Below are 17,500 nucleotides of genomic sequence, written 5' to 3'. Positions count from 1 at the left end.
AAATGTATGGATCCAACCCTGCTGCTACTGCTCTGATCATTATCAATATCATCGTTACCTAATCATTATTATCATCATTATAAACATTATTATCATCATTATAATCACCAATATTATTATCATTATCATCATCATCATCACCATTATTACCATCATTATTACGACCATCATCATCATTGCCATTGTCACTACTGTAATCAGTATATCCATCCTTGCTACCATAATCACACTATCACAACCATTATCATTATCATCATTCCTGTCACCACAATCCCCATCCTCAAACCACTGACGAAGCTCAGGATGACCAGCAATCAATCAATCAAGGGGCTGTCGCCGCCTGGGGCGCATGGCCGCATCCACCCTTCGCTTCCAGGGAGACCCTCATTGCAAGCTGCCGGGGAGGCCTTCTGTCCATCTCTAGTTCCTCACGGCAGGTCTGATCGAGCTGTCTAAGCCACGTCTTCCTGGGGCGTTCCAAGGGACTCCTCCGTTCAGGATTGCCTCGTAGAGAGACAACCTGATGGGGAGGGTTATCCACTGGGATACGAGCTAGGTGTCCGTATAGCTTGAACTGGCGGTCACAGATTATAAAAGTAACAGATCCCATGCCAGTCTCACGGCGTAACCGTCGGTTGGACACATGGTCCTGCCAACTGTACCCCATGATCCGGCGTAGGGACTTGTTACAAGAGGCTTCGAAACGTGACTCCGGAGCACTTGATAGTGTCCAGGTTTCGCTTCCATAGAGCAAAACTGGAAGCATCAAGGTCTTGCAGACACGTAACTTAGCCCTTCTGCACCTATAAATGCTCTTGTTGACTGGCCCCTGCTGTCAGACCAATCCGTCTACTGACTTCCTGGTCTGACAGCCCAGACAGCACGGACTGCACTACCAAGGTATGTAAAGTTCTCTGAGACTACAATGTCTTCACCGCATGCATGTATCGACTGAACAGGTTCCCCTAACAGGCCCCCAAAATCCTGGATCTTGGTCTAGGTCCAAGAGACCTCTAGACCCAGGGACCGCTTCATTGCTGAATACTTCACGAGCCGCCGCCTGAGATTCCAGACTCTGATAGGACAGCAACATAGTCAGCAAAGTCAAGGTCCTGCTCAACCAAAACTAGATTAAACATATGAACTCGAGTCGCGTTCGAAACTCACTTTATGCTTCGAACTGTTGGCTTCAGGAACGTGTTTCGAGATCAAGTCGGTGTTTATGAACCCTTCTTCGCCCTCCCAGTCCTGGGGTGCTTCGCCGACGCTGTAGACCACACGGATGCGACTGTCTTTCTCTGTTAATTAGAAATAAATCAATATGCAAATGAATAAACAGATGAATATATAGACACAAATCTATAAATAAATATATGTATACATGAATAGATAAGATTAACAAATGAAACAAGAATGATATACAAAATAAGATTAGTAAATAACCATTAAAACAACAACAGACATACAAAAAATGAAAACAACGAAATTTATGTCTTTTAACATCAAATCAATAAAACCAAACAAAACAAAAACGAACACACAAAAAAAGAAAAAATAACCTTACAAACTAAAGAAAGAAAGAAAGGAAAGTAAAAAGTAAAAAAGAAGAAGAAAAAAACAACAACAACCAACCACAATAGCGATCCAGCTCCTCTCTGCACAGGAACTCGTCCACCGTCTCGGAGAAGTACAGCAGCGTGATTCTGGTCTCGTCCTCGGGCAGCTGGGCGACGCACCGCACCAGCTGCAGCCCGGGGGTCACTCCAGCTCCTGACGCCAGCACTGTCAGGTCCGTCAGCGTGTTGGCCTCGTACTCCAGCCCTCCGCAAGGGCCTTGGAAATCGATCTGGTCTCCTGAAGCGGGGAGGAAGAGATAAGGAGGGTGGGTTGGAGAGTTGGATAGATAGATAGATAGTAAAATAGATAGTAGATAGATAGATAGAGTTTGATAAATTGATAGATAGAAAGCAAATAGATAGATAGTAAAAGTATTACTTTGTTGCGAGAGATAGTAAAAGGATTACTTTGTTGCGATAGTAAAATTATTACTTTATTGAGAGAAGATAGTAAAAGGATTACTTTGTTGAGTTTGTGATATTTCGTGTAGAATGAATCTGATTTCCTAAACTTTAATTTTCTCTCTCAAATCATTTTCCTCTTAAACATATACACAAGTAGATAATTAACAAAGCAAGCAATGAAACACGCCACACTTCACAATCACAAAAACAAAAGACCAAAAAAATGAGGAAACATAATAACAAAAGTAAAAAAACAAACAAACAAACAAAAAACGACCCATCCTACATCCCGCTCCGCACCTGATTTCAAATCCTGGAAGAACCTCGACATAACGCCCTGGGTCTCGAACTTCAAGACCAGCTCGATGCGGCCGAAGTCGTCGGGGCGAGACACCGGAGAGAAGTAGCGGAGGTGCTCCTTGCCTGCGACGGCCACGCGGACCTGCCAGCATCGTGGTTGAATTATTAACATCATTATAACTGTCATTACCATCATTATTTTTTGTACTGATAATGCTATTAGTTGCAAGAGTAATAATAGTTGTGGTATAATTAGTATTAGTCGTTGTATTAGCATTACTATTATTAATATTGTTACTGTTAGTATTACTATTAGTAGTATTGATAATATTGTTATCATTATTGTTGTTATCATAACTATTATTGATAATACTGATATTATTATTATCATTACTGTTATTGATAATGCTGTTATTATTATTGTTATCGTTACTACTATTGATAATATTGCTATCATTGTTATTGTTACTATTACTATCATAATCAATATTACTATTATCAATATTGTTACCATTTTTATTATTGATATTACTGTTACTATTATTGTTATTAGTACTATTATTACTATTACTACGACTGTTATTGTTGTTCGTATTACTGCCTTTAATATTATCATTATTGTCATTGTCGTCATCATCATCACCATCAACGTGAATATCACTGGCATCACAATTATTATCGATAGGTATATCAATATTACGATTATGACCACTGTCATTCTAATTGTTATCACTACATTCCCTATCATTATCATCAGTACAAACTGATAAAACCACCACGTACATTACTTCATTCTATTCTTAATTTAAATCAACGAATTCCATACAAAAAAGGCAACACAAACCTAACCCACAAGACAACCTACCATAACATACTGTCCCGGAAGACAACCCGTATGGTCGGTACTCTTGGGCAAAGCGAAGGTAAAAACAGCCATATTGCCCGTGAGGTCGGCGCGGGAGAGGAGCTTGAGGGCCGTCCACGAATCAGGTCGAAGCGCAGGATCGTGTTGGACGCCGTCGGAGGTCGTCGTCTGGAGGGAAAAGAAAAGGATAAGGATAAGGATAATAAAGATAAAGGTAAAAGCAAGAAAACCAAGAAAAAGGGATAGGCAGAATGACGAAACATATACAAACAAATAGAGAATAATAAATAAAAAATAAAGTAAATAAATAAAACAAAAAAACACCCCTCCCCACCCGCCACCCACTCCCCCAACCACCCAACCCACCCACTCTCCTCCCCTCCACCCACCTTCGCCACACAAGCAGGAGGTCTCGTGTTGAAAGGATTATCGAAGTCGGTGTCCTGGTAAGGATGACGCGACGCAGCTCCCTCCTTCTGCGCCTCCACCTCCTGCAGGAGTTTTTGGGCGAGGGCGCCTTTCTCCTCCAGGGTCAGCTTCTGCATCTCGTGCTGGAGGACTCGCTGGTCTGCTCGCTCTTGCCTGAGGTCGAGGTTGAGGTCGAGAAGGAGTCAGAATCAAATAACTTAGCCGGGTAAATGCCTTAAAAATATATTGCGAATGAATCATACTCAATCTATTCAGACATTTTTCGAGAATAGAAAATCTCTCTCTCTCTCTCTCTCTCTCTCTCTCTCTCTCTCTCTCTCTCTCTCTCTATATATATATATATATATATATATATATATATATATACATACATATATATATATATATAACATATTATACAGTATGTGGTGATGTGAGGGTGATGTTGACATAATGACATGAGATAAATATATACAGAGCTCAATCGACACAGCTAAAAAAATACAAACCGACTTACCAAGGGTCCAAAGAAGCGAATCCGTTGAGCGCCGACTTGCCGACTAACTGCCGAATTACCTCGTTAGTCGGGCCCATTACCCACCCCGACTTTCCGTCCCGAAGTAGTCTCTCGAGACCCAGTTCCGTCTAGAAAAGAAAGCGGGAATATTCTTGAAAAGAAAACGGGAAGATTCTAGAAAAGAAAATGGGAAGATTCTAGAAAAGAAAACGGGAAGATTCTAGAAAAGAAAACGGGAAGATTCTAGAAAAGAAAACGGGAAGATTCTAGAAAAAAGAAAACTGGAAGATTATAGAAAAGAAAACGGGAATATTCTTGAAAAGAAAACGGAATTATAGAAAAGAAAGCGGGAAGATTATAGAAAAAAGAAAACGGGAAGATTATAGAAAAGAAGACAACGGGAAGATTCTAAAAAAAAGAGAGAAAACGGGAAGATTCTAAAAAAGGAGAAAACGGGAAGATTCTTGAAAAGCAGAAAAGGAGATTCTAGAAAAGAAAAATGGGAAGACTAGAACAAGGAGAGAGAGAGAGAGAGAGAGAGAGAGAGAGAGAGAGAGAGAGAGAGAGAGAGAGAGAGAGAGAGAGAGAGAGAGAGAGAGGCAAAGACTTACAGACAGACAGAAAAGGAACCCCAAGGACTCACCCTGTACCCGGAACCACCGCAGGCGAACAGCATTTTGTCTGACACCTTCACAACGTTTTTCGCTGCGGTAAACTTAGCTTGCCAAAGCCAGTGCTGAAACTTTGTCCTGACGAGAGAAAGGAATTTCGAATTGAACAGTGTGACATGTGTCTAGGTATTTTCTTTCTAATTGTCTTTGTTTGTTTGTCTGTCTGTCAAACTACCTTTCGAATCAAGTATCAAGTAAAATAAAGCTTGATCTGCAAATACACCCCAACAATCAAACTTGCATTTTCTTACATAAAAAAAAATATAATAACAATAAAATAACGACAGCAACAACAATAACAAAACAATTACAACAAGAGGAACAATAACACCAACAATAACAACATCAACACCAACAACAACAATAAAGATAACACTAACAAACTCCAAAAACAAAGCAACTCACCTCGGCAAGAACGAGAGGTCCGAATGCAGCGCCCATTTGTTGTTCCGAGTTGCAGCATCCACCGCTTGCAACAGGAGGAGCAACAGACCCCTCGATGCGTTGGTGTTGATGATGCACTCGCCGAAATAATCCTGTGAGGATAAGAGAGAGAAAAGGCGGATTATAAGAGGTAAGGTGCGGATGGTACAGAGATGATAATGTTAGGTGGGGACGGAGGGAGGGGAGGGAGGGGAGGGAGGGGAGGGAGGGGAGGGAGGGAGGGAGGGAGGGAGGGAGGGAGGGAGGGAGGGAGGGAGGGAGGGAGGGAGGGAGGGAGGGAAGGAGGAAGGAAGGAAGGACGGAAGGAAGGAAAGGAGGGAGGGAGGGAGGGAAGGAAGGAGGGAGAGAGGGAGGGAAAGGAGGGAAAGGAGGGAAAGGAGGGAGATGGGGACAGGGGGAGAGGGACAGAGGGAAGGAGGGAGGGAGAGAGGGGAAATAGGGAATGAGGGACGGAGTCTTTTTTACTGCTCTTAAAATAAGCATCACCAATTTTATGTTTATTCTATTTATTATTATCATTATTCATTTTTTTGCGTGGACATGTTCTGAAGTCCCGCCACCCACCTGCACAGTCGGGTAGTCGCACACGCGCATGCCCATGTCTGCGTGCGCCTTCCGGGTCACGTGTTTCTTGGCGACGTCGAGGCAAGCGAGGGCGATGCCGTTCCACGCTGAGGCAAGGCTGGTGAAGTAAACGATGCCGCATTCGTCGTTGCTCTGAAGTCATGGATTTTTTTTTATTGGATTGGTGAGGATAAAAGGAGGATGATTTGATGTGAGGGATTTTTGTGTTTGGTTGATTTTTATGCCACTTGACTAGGGATTTTTTTGTTTGGTGAGGATAAAATGAGGATGATTTGAAGGAAGGATATTTTTACCTGATCGGTGAGGATAAAATGAGGATGATCTGAAGCTAGGGAATCTTTTTTTTTTTTTTTATATGATAATGAGGAAAAAATGAGCATGATTTGAAGGGATTTTTTTTATTTGATCGGTGAGGATAATATGAGAATTTCTGAAATAGGATACAACGAAGATGATCTGAAGGGAGGAAGAGAGCCAGACCTCCACCGAGTCACCTTACTCTATCCTCACCTTCCCTCCGTCTCCTGCCGGGCCGACCATCCTGTCGAGGGGGAACTTCCCTTCGACGACCAGGGGCCCCGACTGGTTCCCGTGCATCCCCATGGCGCTCCAGTTGTCCGTCGACGCTCGCACCTCGTCCTGGGAAGCGAGGATCAGGTGAAGTGAGGATCAGGCGAAGTGAGGATCAGATGAAGTGAGGATCAGGGGAAGTGAGGATCAGGTGAGGTGAGGATCAGGTGACGTGAGGATCAGGTGACGTGAGGATCAGGTGAAGTGAGGATCAGGTGAAGTGAGGATCAGGGGTAGTATCAGGTGAAATGGGAATCAGAGGACGTGAGGATCAGGTGAAGTGAGGATCAGGTGAAGTGAGATTCAGATGAAGTGAGGATCAGGTGAAGTGAGGGTCAGGTGAAGTGAGGATCAGGTGAAGTGAGGATCAGGTGAAGTGAGGATCAGGTGAAGTGAGGGTCAGGTGAAGTGAGGATCAGATAAAGTGAGGGTCAGGTGAAGTGAGGGTCAGGTGAAGTGAGGGTCATGTGAAGTGAGGATCAGGTGAAGTGAGGATCAGGTGAAGTGAGGATCAGATGAAGTGAGGATCAGGTGAAGTGAGGATCAGATGAAGTGAGGATCAGGTGAAGTGAGGATCAGATGAAGTGAGGATCAGGTGAAGTGAGGATCAGGTGAAGTGAGGATCAGGTGAAGTGAGGGTCAGGTGAAGTGAGGGTCAGGTGAAGTGAGGGTCAGGTGAAGTGAGGATCAGGTGAAGTGAGGATCAGATGAAGTGAGGATCAGGTGAAGTGAGGATCAGATGAAGTGAGGATCAGATGAAGTGAGGATCAGGTGAAGTGAGGATCAGGTGAAGTGAGGATCAGGGGTAGAGAGGATCAGGGGAAGTGAGGATCAGGTGAAGTGAGGATCAGGTGAAGTGAGGATCAGGTGAAGTGAGGATCAGGTGAAGTGAGGATCAGGTGAAGTGAGGATCAGGGGTAGAGAGGATCAGGGGAAGTGAGGATCAGGTGAAGTGAGGATCAGGTGAAGTGAGGATCAGGTGAAGTGAGGATCAGGCGAAGTGAGGATCAGATGAAGTGAGGATCAGGGGAAGTGAGGATCAGGTGAAGTGAGGATCAGGTGAAGTGAGGTCGTTAGGATGTTATATTGTGGGGGCGACGCGTTCATTTGAGTTTTTCCCCTCAGTTGAGTTGCATATTTCTTACAGGAATCTAACTCACGAAAAATAAGTTTATCAAACATTCTACCAACCCCAAGCTGCTCTCCCCCCTCCCTCCCCCCCAAAAAAACATACCTTAAACACGAGGAAGATGGAGAGATTGGAGTAGGTGGAGTGACCGGGCTGAGGACTCACTGTCTGCACGGAGTACCAGTCGGCCAGACCTGCACTCGTCGCCCAAGAAGCCACCTTCAGCATCTGCACCGTGTCTTCGTCTATCTGGCGCACCTTCGAGGACAGAGGGTACCAGAAGTGGGTTCCTGTGAAGGAGAAGGAGCATGAGGAGGAGGAGGAAGAGGAATGAAAAGGGGGAGGGGGAGGTGGAGGAATGGAAGGAGGAAGGAAGTGGAGGAGGAGGAAGGGGAAGGAGGAGGAGGAATGGGAAGGGGGAAGGAGGCGGGGGAATGGGGAAAAGGAGGAGGAGGAGGAGCATGAGGAAGAGGAATAAGAAGGGGAAGGAGGAGGAGAAGGAAGAGAGGAAAGAGGAGGAGGAGGAAGTGGAATGAGAAGGGGGAGGAGGAGGAGGTGGTGGGGGAAGAAAGGAAGGAAGAAAAATGGGGAAAAGGAGGAGTGGGGGAAAGGAGGAGGAATGGGGGGAAAAGAGAAGGAGGAGGAGGAATGGGGGAAAAAGAGGAAAAGGAGGAGGAATGGGAGGAAAAGGAGGAGGAATGGGAGAAAAAGGAGGAGGAATGGGGGAAAAGGAGGAGGAATGGGGGAAAATGAGTAGGAGGAATGGGAGAAAATGAGGAGGAATTAGGGAAAAGGAGAAGGAGGAATGGAAGGAAAGGAGGAGAAGGAATAGGAAGGAGGAGGAGGAGGAAGAGAAGGAAAGGAAAGGAAAAGAGGAGGAAGGGGAAAGAGGGGGAGGAATGAGGAAAAGGAGAAGAAGGAGGAGGAGGAGAAAGGGGAAGGAGAAGGAGGAGGTGGAATGAGGAAAAGGAGAAGAAGGAAGTGGAAGAAGAGGAAGAAGGGGAGACAGAAGGAGGTGGATGAGGATTAGCAGGAGGAAGAGGAAGTAGTGGAGGAAGATATGAGGAAGAAAGGAAGAACACACACACAAAAAAAATAGGGAACGAGTATAATTTCCACATGCTGGGGAAGAATAATCTGTCGTCCCTTGTAAACACAGATTAACCTCTTTCAGGGGAAGTATATGTTAAAAAAATTATTAAATAAACCCTCATTCTACGTTCCGTCTGTTCCTCAAACGTACCAGTGGCAGGGTCGGAGAACACCACAGTGCCGACCAGTTTCTCCTTGTCGAGTCGGGAGAGCAAATCGCGAATTCGGGGGTTGCTGTGGTGTCGGAACAGCATCGTTGTGACTGCCGCTTGGTGCATGCCTGGAGGAGATCGGAAAATTAATAGAAACATTACCACTTTATTTTCCTATTTTATGTGTTTTCCTCTTTGGAGAAGATCGGAAAATTGCTAGAAACATTAACTTTTTATTTTCATATTTTCCAGTTTTTTCTTTTTAGTATTTTCTTACATTTGGAGAAGATCGGAAAATTATTTTGTTTCATTTTTTTATTTGGAGAAAGTCGCAGGATTATATATACTTTTTATTTCCTAGTTAGAGATAATACGAAAATAACTTGAAAAATGTATACTACTTACAGTCCACAGTCTAGCTAATAAAATAATGATTTCTGAAACTTTATCTTTAACTGACACACATAAAAGCTACTTTATAAGCTATAATATCATTTGAATCTCCGACGATTACAGCCATTGAAAAAAAAACTTTACCACCACGGCAAACCCACAACAAACCACCTTGCAGAATAGTTTCAAAAGCTTCAATTGAACCCTGAGGTAAAATACTATTGCTAATGCTAAAACATAAAAAGAAGAAAAAAAGAGTATCAACATTCACCCCCAAAGAAAAGAAAACGTAACACCCCCCCACAAAAAAAAAATAATAAATAATAATAATAATAAAAATAAAAACAACATCTAATTTCAAACCCATTCATCCTCTACTCACAATTCTACTTTTCCTTTACCCCGTCCCACCCCCTCCCCACACACACACAACCACACGAAACACCACTCACAGTAGACCATAGCAGTAGAAGGGCATCCGTAGCGGGCAATGGTCTCAGCTACCATGCTCACACACACGTGGTTCTCTCCTCGACCACCCAGCTCCTCCGGCACCTGAAGACCTAGCAGTCTCAGCTCGGCGAGATCGTTCATGGACGCCCTCGGGTACTCGTACGTGCGGTCGAAGTGAGGCTGAGAGAGGCAGGGCAGGGAGATGGGTTTTCTTTTATTTTCCTTTTCTCCTTATTTTCAGAAATCCTTTTATGTTTTTCCTATCATTTATTTATCTCTTATCATTACTGCTACTACTACTACAACTGCTATTATCATTATCACTGTTATTATAATTTGTGTGTATGCATGAATATGTGTGCGTGTATGCACACGCACATAGACACAAATAAAAAGAAACAGAGAGAGAGAGAGAGAGAGAGAGAGAGAGAGAGAGAGAGAGAGAGCGAGAGAGAGAGAGAGAGAGAGAGAGAGAGAGAGAGAGAGAGAGAGAGAGAGAAAACACATCTCACCGCCCGGGGTCGTATCTTGGTCCGACACAATTCGATGAGCTCCGCGCGCAGCTGCTTCTGAGCCTCCGTCAGGACCCAATCGGGGTCGTATTCGGCCCCCAGCCCCCAGTACTCGCTCCGTCCCCAGGGTTTCATCTGTGGGCATGGAAGGAGATTAATTAGATAGGGAAATAAAGAAAGGTGGATCAATAATGAAGAAGCTGAAGGAGTGATAACTTGAAAAGTTAAACGAAACACAAAACAAATATGAAGCATGGGTGAGAACGAGTAATACAAAACAGAAAGAAACACATGATAACTGTTGGATAAATGAATGGCGAAAGAAAACCAAGTAAACGACACGACGATTACCGATTACATTAAACCAAGATAATTTTACAAAATAGTTCCCCATGGCGGATCGCGACGATTTTGATATCGATGGATTCCTCTTACTCTCAACCATTCAAATATTCAAAATCATTGAGCGGACCCCCCCCCCCCCAGTAACGACAACCTTGACCTCAATAACAGGGAAGAGTTTAGAATGTACCAGGGAAATTACGGGGTAAAATATGAATAATAAACACGGAATCGGTCCCTACAATGTCACATGCAGGGGTCTGTCCTCCGCCCAGGGAAACGAAGAATCCTCCACGTATTCACAACTGAAAAAGAGCGTCGGACAGCCTCGGCATCGGGCGGTCGTACGCTCTGCTCTGCCGTGAATACAGAGCTTAAGTTTAGTAGTATTTATAATAGAAAAAAATCCTACAGGTTAATTACCCTTTACCAAGGATCTTAATCCATAATAATAATCATTAGGGTATTTTGTTATCATCTAGTACCAACTGACTCAAACCTACCCTTATATACATGTTTCTTAGTTGACAAAATTCCTCAAAAGGGTAATACTATATTACTCATATCTCTCGGTCATGTATTTTGAAAAGCACTTCTGGAAACAACACAATTGCCTTTCACAATAAATTGGTTGCAGACAGCCGAATTTTATTCCGTCAACCTTAGCCCAAGGATAAGGATAAGCCGGATATGTGAAGCTGAACCTCGCCTTGCCTATACAGTGAACCCTCGCTATAACGCGGTTCACCTTTCGCGTTCTCGCTGCTTCACGGATTTGCATTGTGCATTGTGTTCTGCATTCTGATTGGCTAAACAGTCTCTCCGCTTCTCTACCTGTGTGTCAATAACGTTACGGTTTAATATGAACATGTACGTACAACAGCTTGCCAAATTTAAGTTTGCAAATTTTCTCTAAAACCCATGAAGCATTAAGTTCGTGTTGATGATTAAAATTATTATTTTACAGTACAGTAGTTATTTGTAAAAAACGTTTATAGAGTACTTTTATTTGTTAAACAAATGCTTGGGCCTGTAAAAGGTTTTGTTCTTTGGTTTCAATGTATTGTAGAGTATTTAATTGTATAATAATTGTAAAAAAAATAAAGGTTACTACTTCACGGATTTCGCCTATCACGGGTTCTTTTTGGAACGTAACCCCCGCGAAAAACGAGGGTTCACTGTACTTATAAAGCGCCCGGCTTGCCCTTATTAGTGTCAGCCAACCTCACCATTAACTACACAGTAGAGCTGCACTCATTTCCGTAGCTCTTTTTCTGCGCATTTATATTGGTTATCGTCCAAGTTGTGACTGGCGAACATCACGTTTCTTTCTTTGTTTACAATGAGAGGGGAAACTAGGGTAAATTTTCAAATCACGAAAATATTAATTTCGCTTTTGATTTAAAAATGTAATTTGCTCTTTTTGTCAGTAAAGTAAACATGGAAGTCGCATAATGATACTCATCCGTTAATATGTTCTGATTTTATTCTGCTTAAAACCCTGTTTAAGCTCAAATTTATAATTACCGAAGCATTGCCTATCGAGTGCCATTCGTTTTCTGAAAAAGTAGACGAATTTCCCTAAAATTACATCGCTTAACTGCCATGACACCTATGGAAATTCCGCTTATTTAACGAATGCGCTGAATAACTACAGTACTCGAATTGTGATTGGCAGTCAGCAACAGAAGTATTTAGGTCCGCAAGCCAGCAAATTACATTTTACTTGTTGGAATTTCTTTTGTAAATTCAAAGTATTTCAAAATAATGATTGTGCGAATTATATCAATAACAAAAGAATTTTCTTCCACCTACACTATTTAATAACAAAAAGTCATCAGTACATAAGAACATATGTTCATCAGTATACAAAAATGTTTGATCAATTTGTAGCTGAATAATTTTGAAAAATTTAATTACTTCATAATATTTCTACTCATACACGTAATGAGTGAAAATTGTAATGTGATGGATTATTAACAGTAATAGAATTAGTGGAACTAATAAAATTCAATACAGTGGAAAATAGAAAGTCAACACACTGGGCCCTTTTAGTAGCGCAACGAAAGTCCCAACGTATTGCCGGATATGACGTCATGGCTTAGGACCCACCTCTCCAATCGTCAATAATTGAGATATTTCTTTAAATTGAAATGTTTGTGATACACTAGGGAACGGAGATTATAAAGACAATGCATGATAAAACCATAAGATATAATTTTACCAAAGATTTTCGTCATTTAGCGGTGACTATGAGGCCGCTGCAGCTTAAACTATGTTGTAACCCATTCTAATTTTTCCGCTCTTTAAAATGGCCGTGTCCATTTCCCACTATCTACGCGCGTAGCTGTAAGTAACTTAAACCGCAGCTTGTTCATAGAGTGACAACACGATAAGACCTTAACCTTATAAAGGCAATCCGATATGTTACCGAGGCCTAAGGTATGAGTTCGGTTGTGTCCCTTCCCTTAGGAAATGTATTCCCGGCAGCTACTGTTCATTAGGGCATTTGCTTGTTATTTCATTCGATTATTATCATTGTGGCTAATTACTTATATTTCCTTTATAATGTTCATTGTCAAAATAAGTTGTAAGTTCCCAAATCATGCTTCTATTATTACGAAAGGTTGAGTGAGAAGTTGACACATATTGTGTTGAAATTACTGATCTATAGAAAGATGCATTTAGCTCGTTTTCAAATGCGACCGAGAAAACCTGTATATACCTAGCATATCTTATAAACCGTATTTGTGTTTAACATACAAACTTCATATCCTACTTATTTCGAAATGATGCATAAAAATATCCAAAGTTAACTATTACTTATAGTCTTATAGCACGTTAAAAAGCCCACACGTTATTTACCCATTGCTAGGATCTTAAACAGTAGTAATAATTGTGTCTCACAACAACTGACCCACAACTACCCGTTTATACATGTTACTTGGGTGACGCAGTTCCTCAAAAGGTAAGACGATATTACTTATATCTCTCTTAAATAAGTTAAATATCACTTCAGGAAACAACACGACTGCCTTTCACAATACCTTGTTCGCAGAGAGCCGAATGTTGCACCTACAACCTCCACCCAACCTCACTTGTCACTACACTGTTGGGCTGCTCATTTCCGTGCCTATTTTCCGCGCATTTTCACTGGTTATCGTCCAGCGTTGTGATTGGCTAACGCGACATGTCTTTTCGTTGTTTACTTTGATGAGTGGGCAAACTAGGGTAAATTTTCAAATCACAACAATATTACTTTCACTTTTGATAACGAAATGTAATCGTCATATACTCTGCTTGACAGTGAAGGAAACATGAAAACCATGTAATAATACTCATTCATTATGTGATTTTTTTGTATTTTGCTTAAAACACCTTATTTAAGCTCAGATCTATAGCTACCGAAGCATTGCCGTCAGTTCAACAACTTTTCGAAAACGCTATCGACTGTCATATGATTTCAGGAAGTAGAAAATTTTCCACTAAATTTACAGCGCTAATTTAGACCAGCCTCTCTATACTGACACCGTCCAGTTGAAATACTGATTCTTGTTCACCGAAAGCGCTGGTTGGTTACAGTACTCGTGTTGTGATTGACTGCCAACGACAGGGAATGGATTGAGGGAGAAACTATGATCTGGTTGTTAACAAGTAAAATGCTTTGGATTTGTCATGATATTTCTTGTAAATTTAAAATATTGTAAACAAATCTGAATATTGGAATTATTTAATATTACTGATATCAATAACATAATACCTTTTCAATCACAATATCTAATCATCAGTTTATACGAATAGATGCTTTTTTTTTTAAACACCATTATGTGTGTCGACGACCATTTTGGTACAAATTTTGAAATAAATGAAACAGGGGAGGTATGACATGAGAAATCAAGTACCATCTGTGTAATGTATTTAAGACTGAACGAAGTGCCTCATAATATATACGAGATGCTTGGTTATTACTGTTAATGGAATGATACTGTGATAGTGTAAGAGTAATATCAGTGGGAACATTACAGTAGAACAAGGAGTTTTAGAATTCAAGTTTACATTTTTATGATTATACAGGAATTGGTAAATTCGAATCTCTCCCGGTAATTCCCCAGTAACTTTCATCAGAAAAAAATCAGCATCCAATGTAAAAAATAAAAAGTCCTCATTTGACCAAAAATGCTTTCATGACTAGTGACAACCCACATACACATAATACATGTCTATCTGTACGTCCACAAATTTCTATAAGCACATAGATATCTATATAGTTATCAACATCTATATCAGCATCTTTCTATCAACAGTTTATATTTACGTACACGCATTTATCTATCCACAAAAACACCCATGTACATCCTTCTGTCAACGCATGCGTGTTCGTTTAACTGTCCACACATACATATATTTGTGTGTGTATACATATGTATATGTTCCACATGCGAAATACTATTTAGTTAATTATAATACAAAATAATACAAAAATAATAACAGGGTTTGGTAATTCAGAAATCGTCTTGCTATTTTATATTTTGCCTCATTTGAAAAATGCTACGTTCTAGTTTGTTTTTTAAAAAATCCCCTTTAGAACTGTTACTTCCTACGTATCCGCTCGCTCACACGCATATAATGACGTTATTTATCTAATCTTCACACACACACACGCATATATAATTATATATATATATATATATATATATATATATATATATATATATATATATATATATATGTGTGTGTGTGTGTGTGTGTGTGTGTGTGTGTGTGTGTGTGTGTGTGTGTGTGTCTGTGAGACTACATCTCTCTATCCATTCGCGTATCTAATCTCTTTACACATCTATCTATATACATCTATTTTTTCAACACCTACACAAACAGACGCGCATGTACACACACACACACGTGTGTGTGTGTGTAGTTGTATATATGTACATATATGTATATTTACATATATATACATATATATGTGTATTTACATATATATATATATATATATATATATATACATTGTAGGCAGAGATATCTGTTAATAATGTGTATGTATATATAGGCGCTCAATAAAGCTGTATCAAATATGCTTCTGAATTTTATCTATTCTTCAGCTCGATAATCGTAATCGTTCGACTTCGTCCTCCCCTCTTTCAAGACCCGAGACTGATGTCCACAAACGTTGCTGTGAATTCTATAATTAACGTAAAATGTAAAAGGTAGAACTGGGAAATGTATGCACAGCTTCATTGATATAGGAAAGACTATCATCATCTAATAGGTTTATGCGTTGAATATTAGATCCAGTTATTTATTCTGATCAAACTGGTAGTTTCATTATGTTTACGTAATCGATGCTTCCACTCATATGTCCCGTACTTGAGCGTCAACAGTTTAGTTCCTGTGAGTACAGAGGTAGCACGAGTTAATGTGAACATGACTTACGGTTGATATGCAGTTCTTCACCGTGAGGTTTTAGGGCGTAAATTCTCTTCTTTACATACGAACACATTCGAGTCGTTCACGCGAATGTGCTCGGCAAACCTAGAATACCTTGTGTTAAATAATCTCAGACTACCAATCTACCTATCCATTTATTTGTCTTCTCTCTCTATCTATCTATCTATCTATCCATATTTATTTATCCCTCTATATGTCTGTCTGTGTATGAGTAGATGTTGAACTCTCTATTTATCTATCTGTCTATCTTCTATTTATCTCTGTCTTTCCAGCTATCTCTCTCTCTTCCCCCCCCCCCCCTCTCTCTCTGTCTCTCTCTCTCTCTCTCTCTCTCTCTCTCTCTCTCTCTCTCTCTCTCTCTCTTTCTCTCTCTCTCTCTCTCTCTCTCTCTCTCTCTCTCTCTCTCCTTTTCTGTATGTGTTTGTGTAGAAAGATGTATATAGGTGTGTGGAGAAATATAGATAGGTGTGTGGATAGAGTTGTGTAGATGTTCTGTGTATCACAGCCAGATGATTAAGTATTGGTAGCGATAGTGTGTGGAATGATAGTGATATACATTATTGCTGCTAGGTATAAAAATGTTTATATATGCATGCATATGTTTTCTGTGTAGAAAAAGAATAAAGCCGCACGGGTAACCAACTGTACATCAGCCCTAAAATATACATGTTCACATCTCTTGTTACGTCACGTATACAGAACATATACATTACAGGAGATATGAGTGTAAGCATCGAGTACATAAACATAATGCGACTACGAATTTTATTAGAATCTATTATTGGATCTAACAGTCAAATCATATGAATATTGAGATACCAGTTTGAGGCTTTTAGCAACAGTTTATCAAAATTCGTGCGCTTCATTGTAATGCTTTATACAATTCGCCTGTGTCTCTGTCCCTATCTGTCTCTCTTGTTCCTTCTTTCTCCTTTAGCCCTCTCTCACTCCCTCTCTGTGTGTAGAAAGATGGATGTATGGAGGTGTGGAGTGATGTAGATACGTGTGTGGATAAAGATGTGTACCTTTGTGTGGCTGGATGTGTATCACAGACATGTTTGTATTGATAACGATAGTATGTGGAAAATATTGATATACGTTATTATTAATTACTAGGTATAAACGTATATATATACTTACATCTCGGGGCTGTTTCACTCAATGAAATCAAACGAATTACCGGATAATTAGAAATCTGGTCCCAACCATAAAACAGCCTCACAATACTGACACCACCCCGTGGAAAGTCCGATTCTTACTAACCAACAGTACTCGTGCTGTGGTTGGCTGTCAGTACAATGTACTGAAGGAACTACGGCGTGTGCATAAGGAAGCAAAATTCGTTTATTTTTTTAAAGATATCTTTTGCAAATTCAAAACATTGTGAACAAAATTGAACATGGAAATTGTTGCATGGTTAATGTTAATAACATAAGAATTCCTTTTCAATTACACTATTCACCCACAAAAATATATTAAACTAAGCAAAGTCATCAGTGAACAAGAACATATATATATATATTTTTTTTTTTTATTATTATTACGTTATGGCTTAAGGTGTCATAATTTTAAAAATCCGAATGTGAAACCATGGCAAAAGT

General features: G+C 40.6%; 1 protein-coding gene across 2 annotated transcripts in view; it reads right to left on the bottom strand.

The window, feature by feature from the left end:
* Window positions 1–17,500, bottom strand: part of LOC113814829 (uncharacterized) — a 26,294-nt gene that overhangs the window by 583 nt on the left and 8,211 nt on the right. The window contains exons 1-15 of one of the 2 annotated variants that reach the window (XM_070143866.1): window positions 13,502–13,607; window positions 10,113–10,247; window positions 9,600–9,780; window positions 8,754–8,882; window positions 7,616–7,800; window positions 6,322–6,450; window positions 5,791–5,943; window positions 5,188–5,318; window positions 4,755–4,860; window positions 4,112–4,239; window positions 3,576–3,768; window positions 3,187–3,354; window positions 2,322–2,463; window positions 1,633–1,854; window positions 1,168–1,298 (exon numbers count right to left, since the gene is read on the bottom strand). In XM_070143866.1, the coding sequence (XP_069999967.1) occupies window positions 1,168–1,298; window positions 1,633–1,854; window positions 2,322–2,463; window positions 3,187–3,354; window positions 3,576–3,768; window positions 4,112–4,239; window positions 4,755–4,860; window positions 5,188–5,318; window positions 5,791–5,943; window positions 6,322–6,450; window positions 7,616–7,800; window positions 8,754–8,882; window positions 9,600–9,780; window positions 10,113–10,247 (2,133 nt within the window). In that variant the 5' untranslated portion in view covers window positions 13,502–13,607. Of the gene's footprint in view, window positions 1–1,167; window positions 1,299–1,632; window positions 1,855–2,321; window positions 2,464–3,186; window positions 3,355–3,575; window positions 3,769–4,111; window positions 4,240–4,754; window positions 4,861–5,187; window positions 5,319–5,790; window positions 5,944–6,321; window positions 6,451–7,615; window positions 7,801–8,753; window positions 8,883–9,599; window positions 9,781–10,112; window positions 10,248–13,501; window positions 13,608–17,500 lie in introns of those variants that run through there. The other variant, XM_070143865.1, reaches the window with a different exon arrangement.

Source organism: Penaeus vannamei, chromosome 31 (genome assembly GCF_042767895.1).
Source record: "Penaeus vannamei isolate JL-2024 chromosome 31, ASM4276789v1, whole genome shotgun sequence".
Lineage (NCBI taxonomy): Eukaryota > Metazoa > Arthropoda > Malacostraca > Decapoda > Penaeidae > Penaeus > Penaeus vannamei.
Note: the sequence above shows the minus strand (reverse complement) of the source record. Positions and strands in the feature narration are given on the sequence as shown.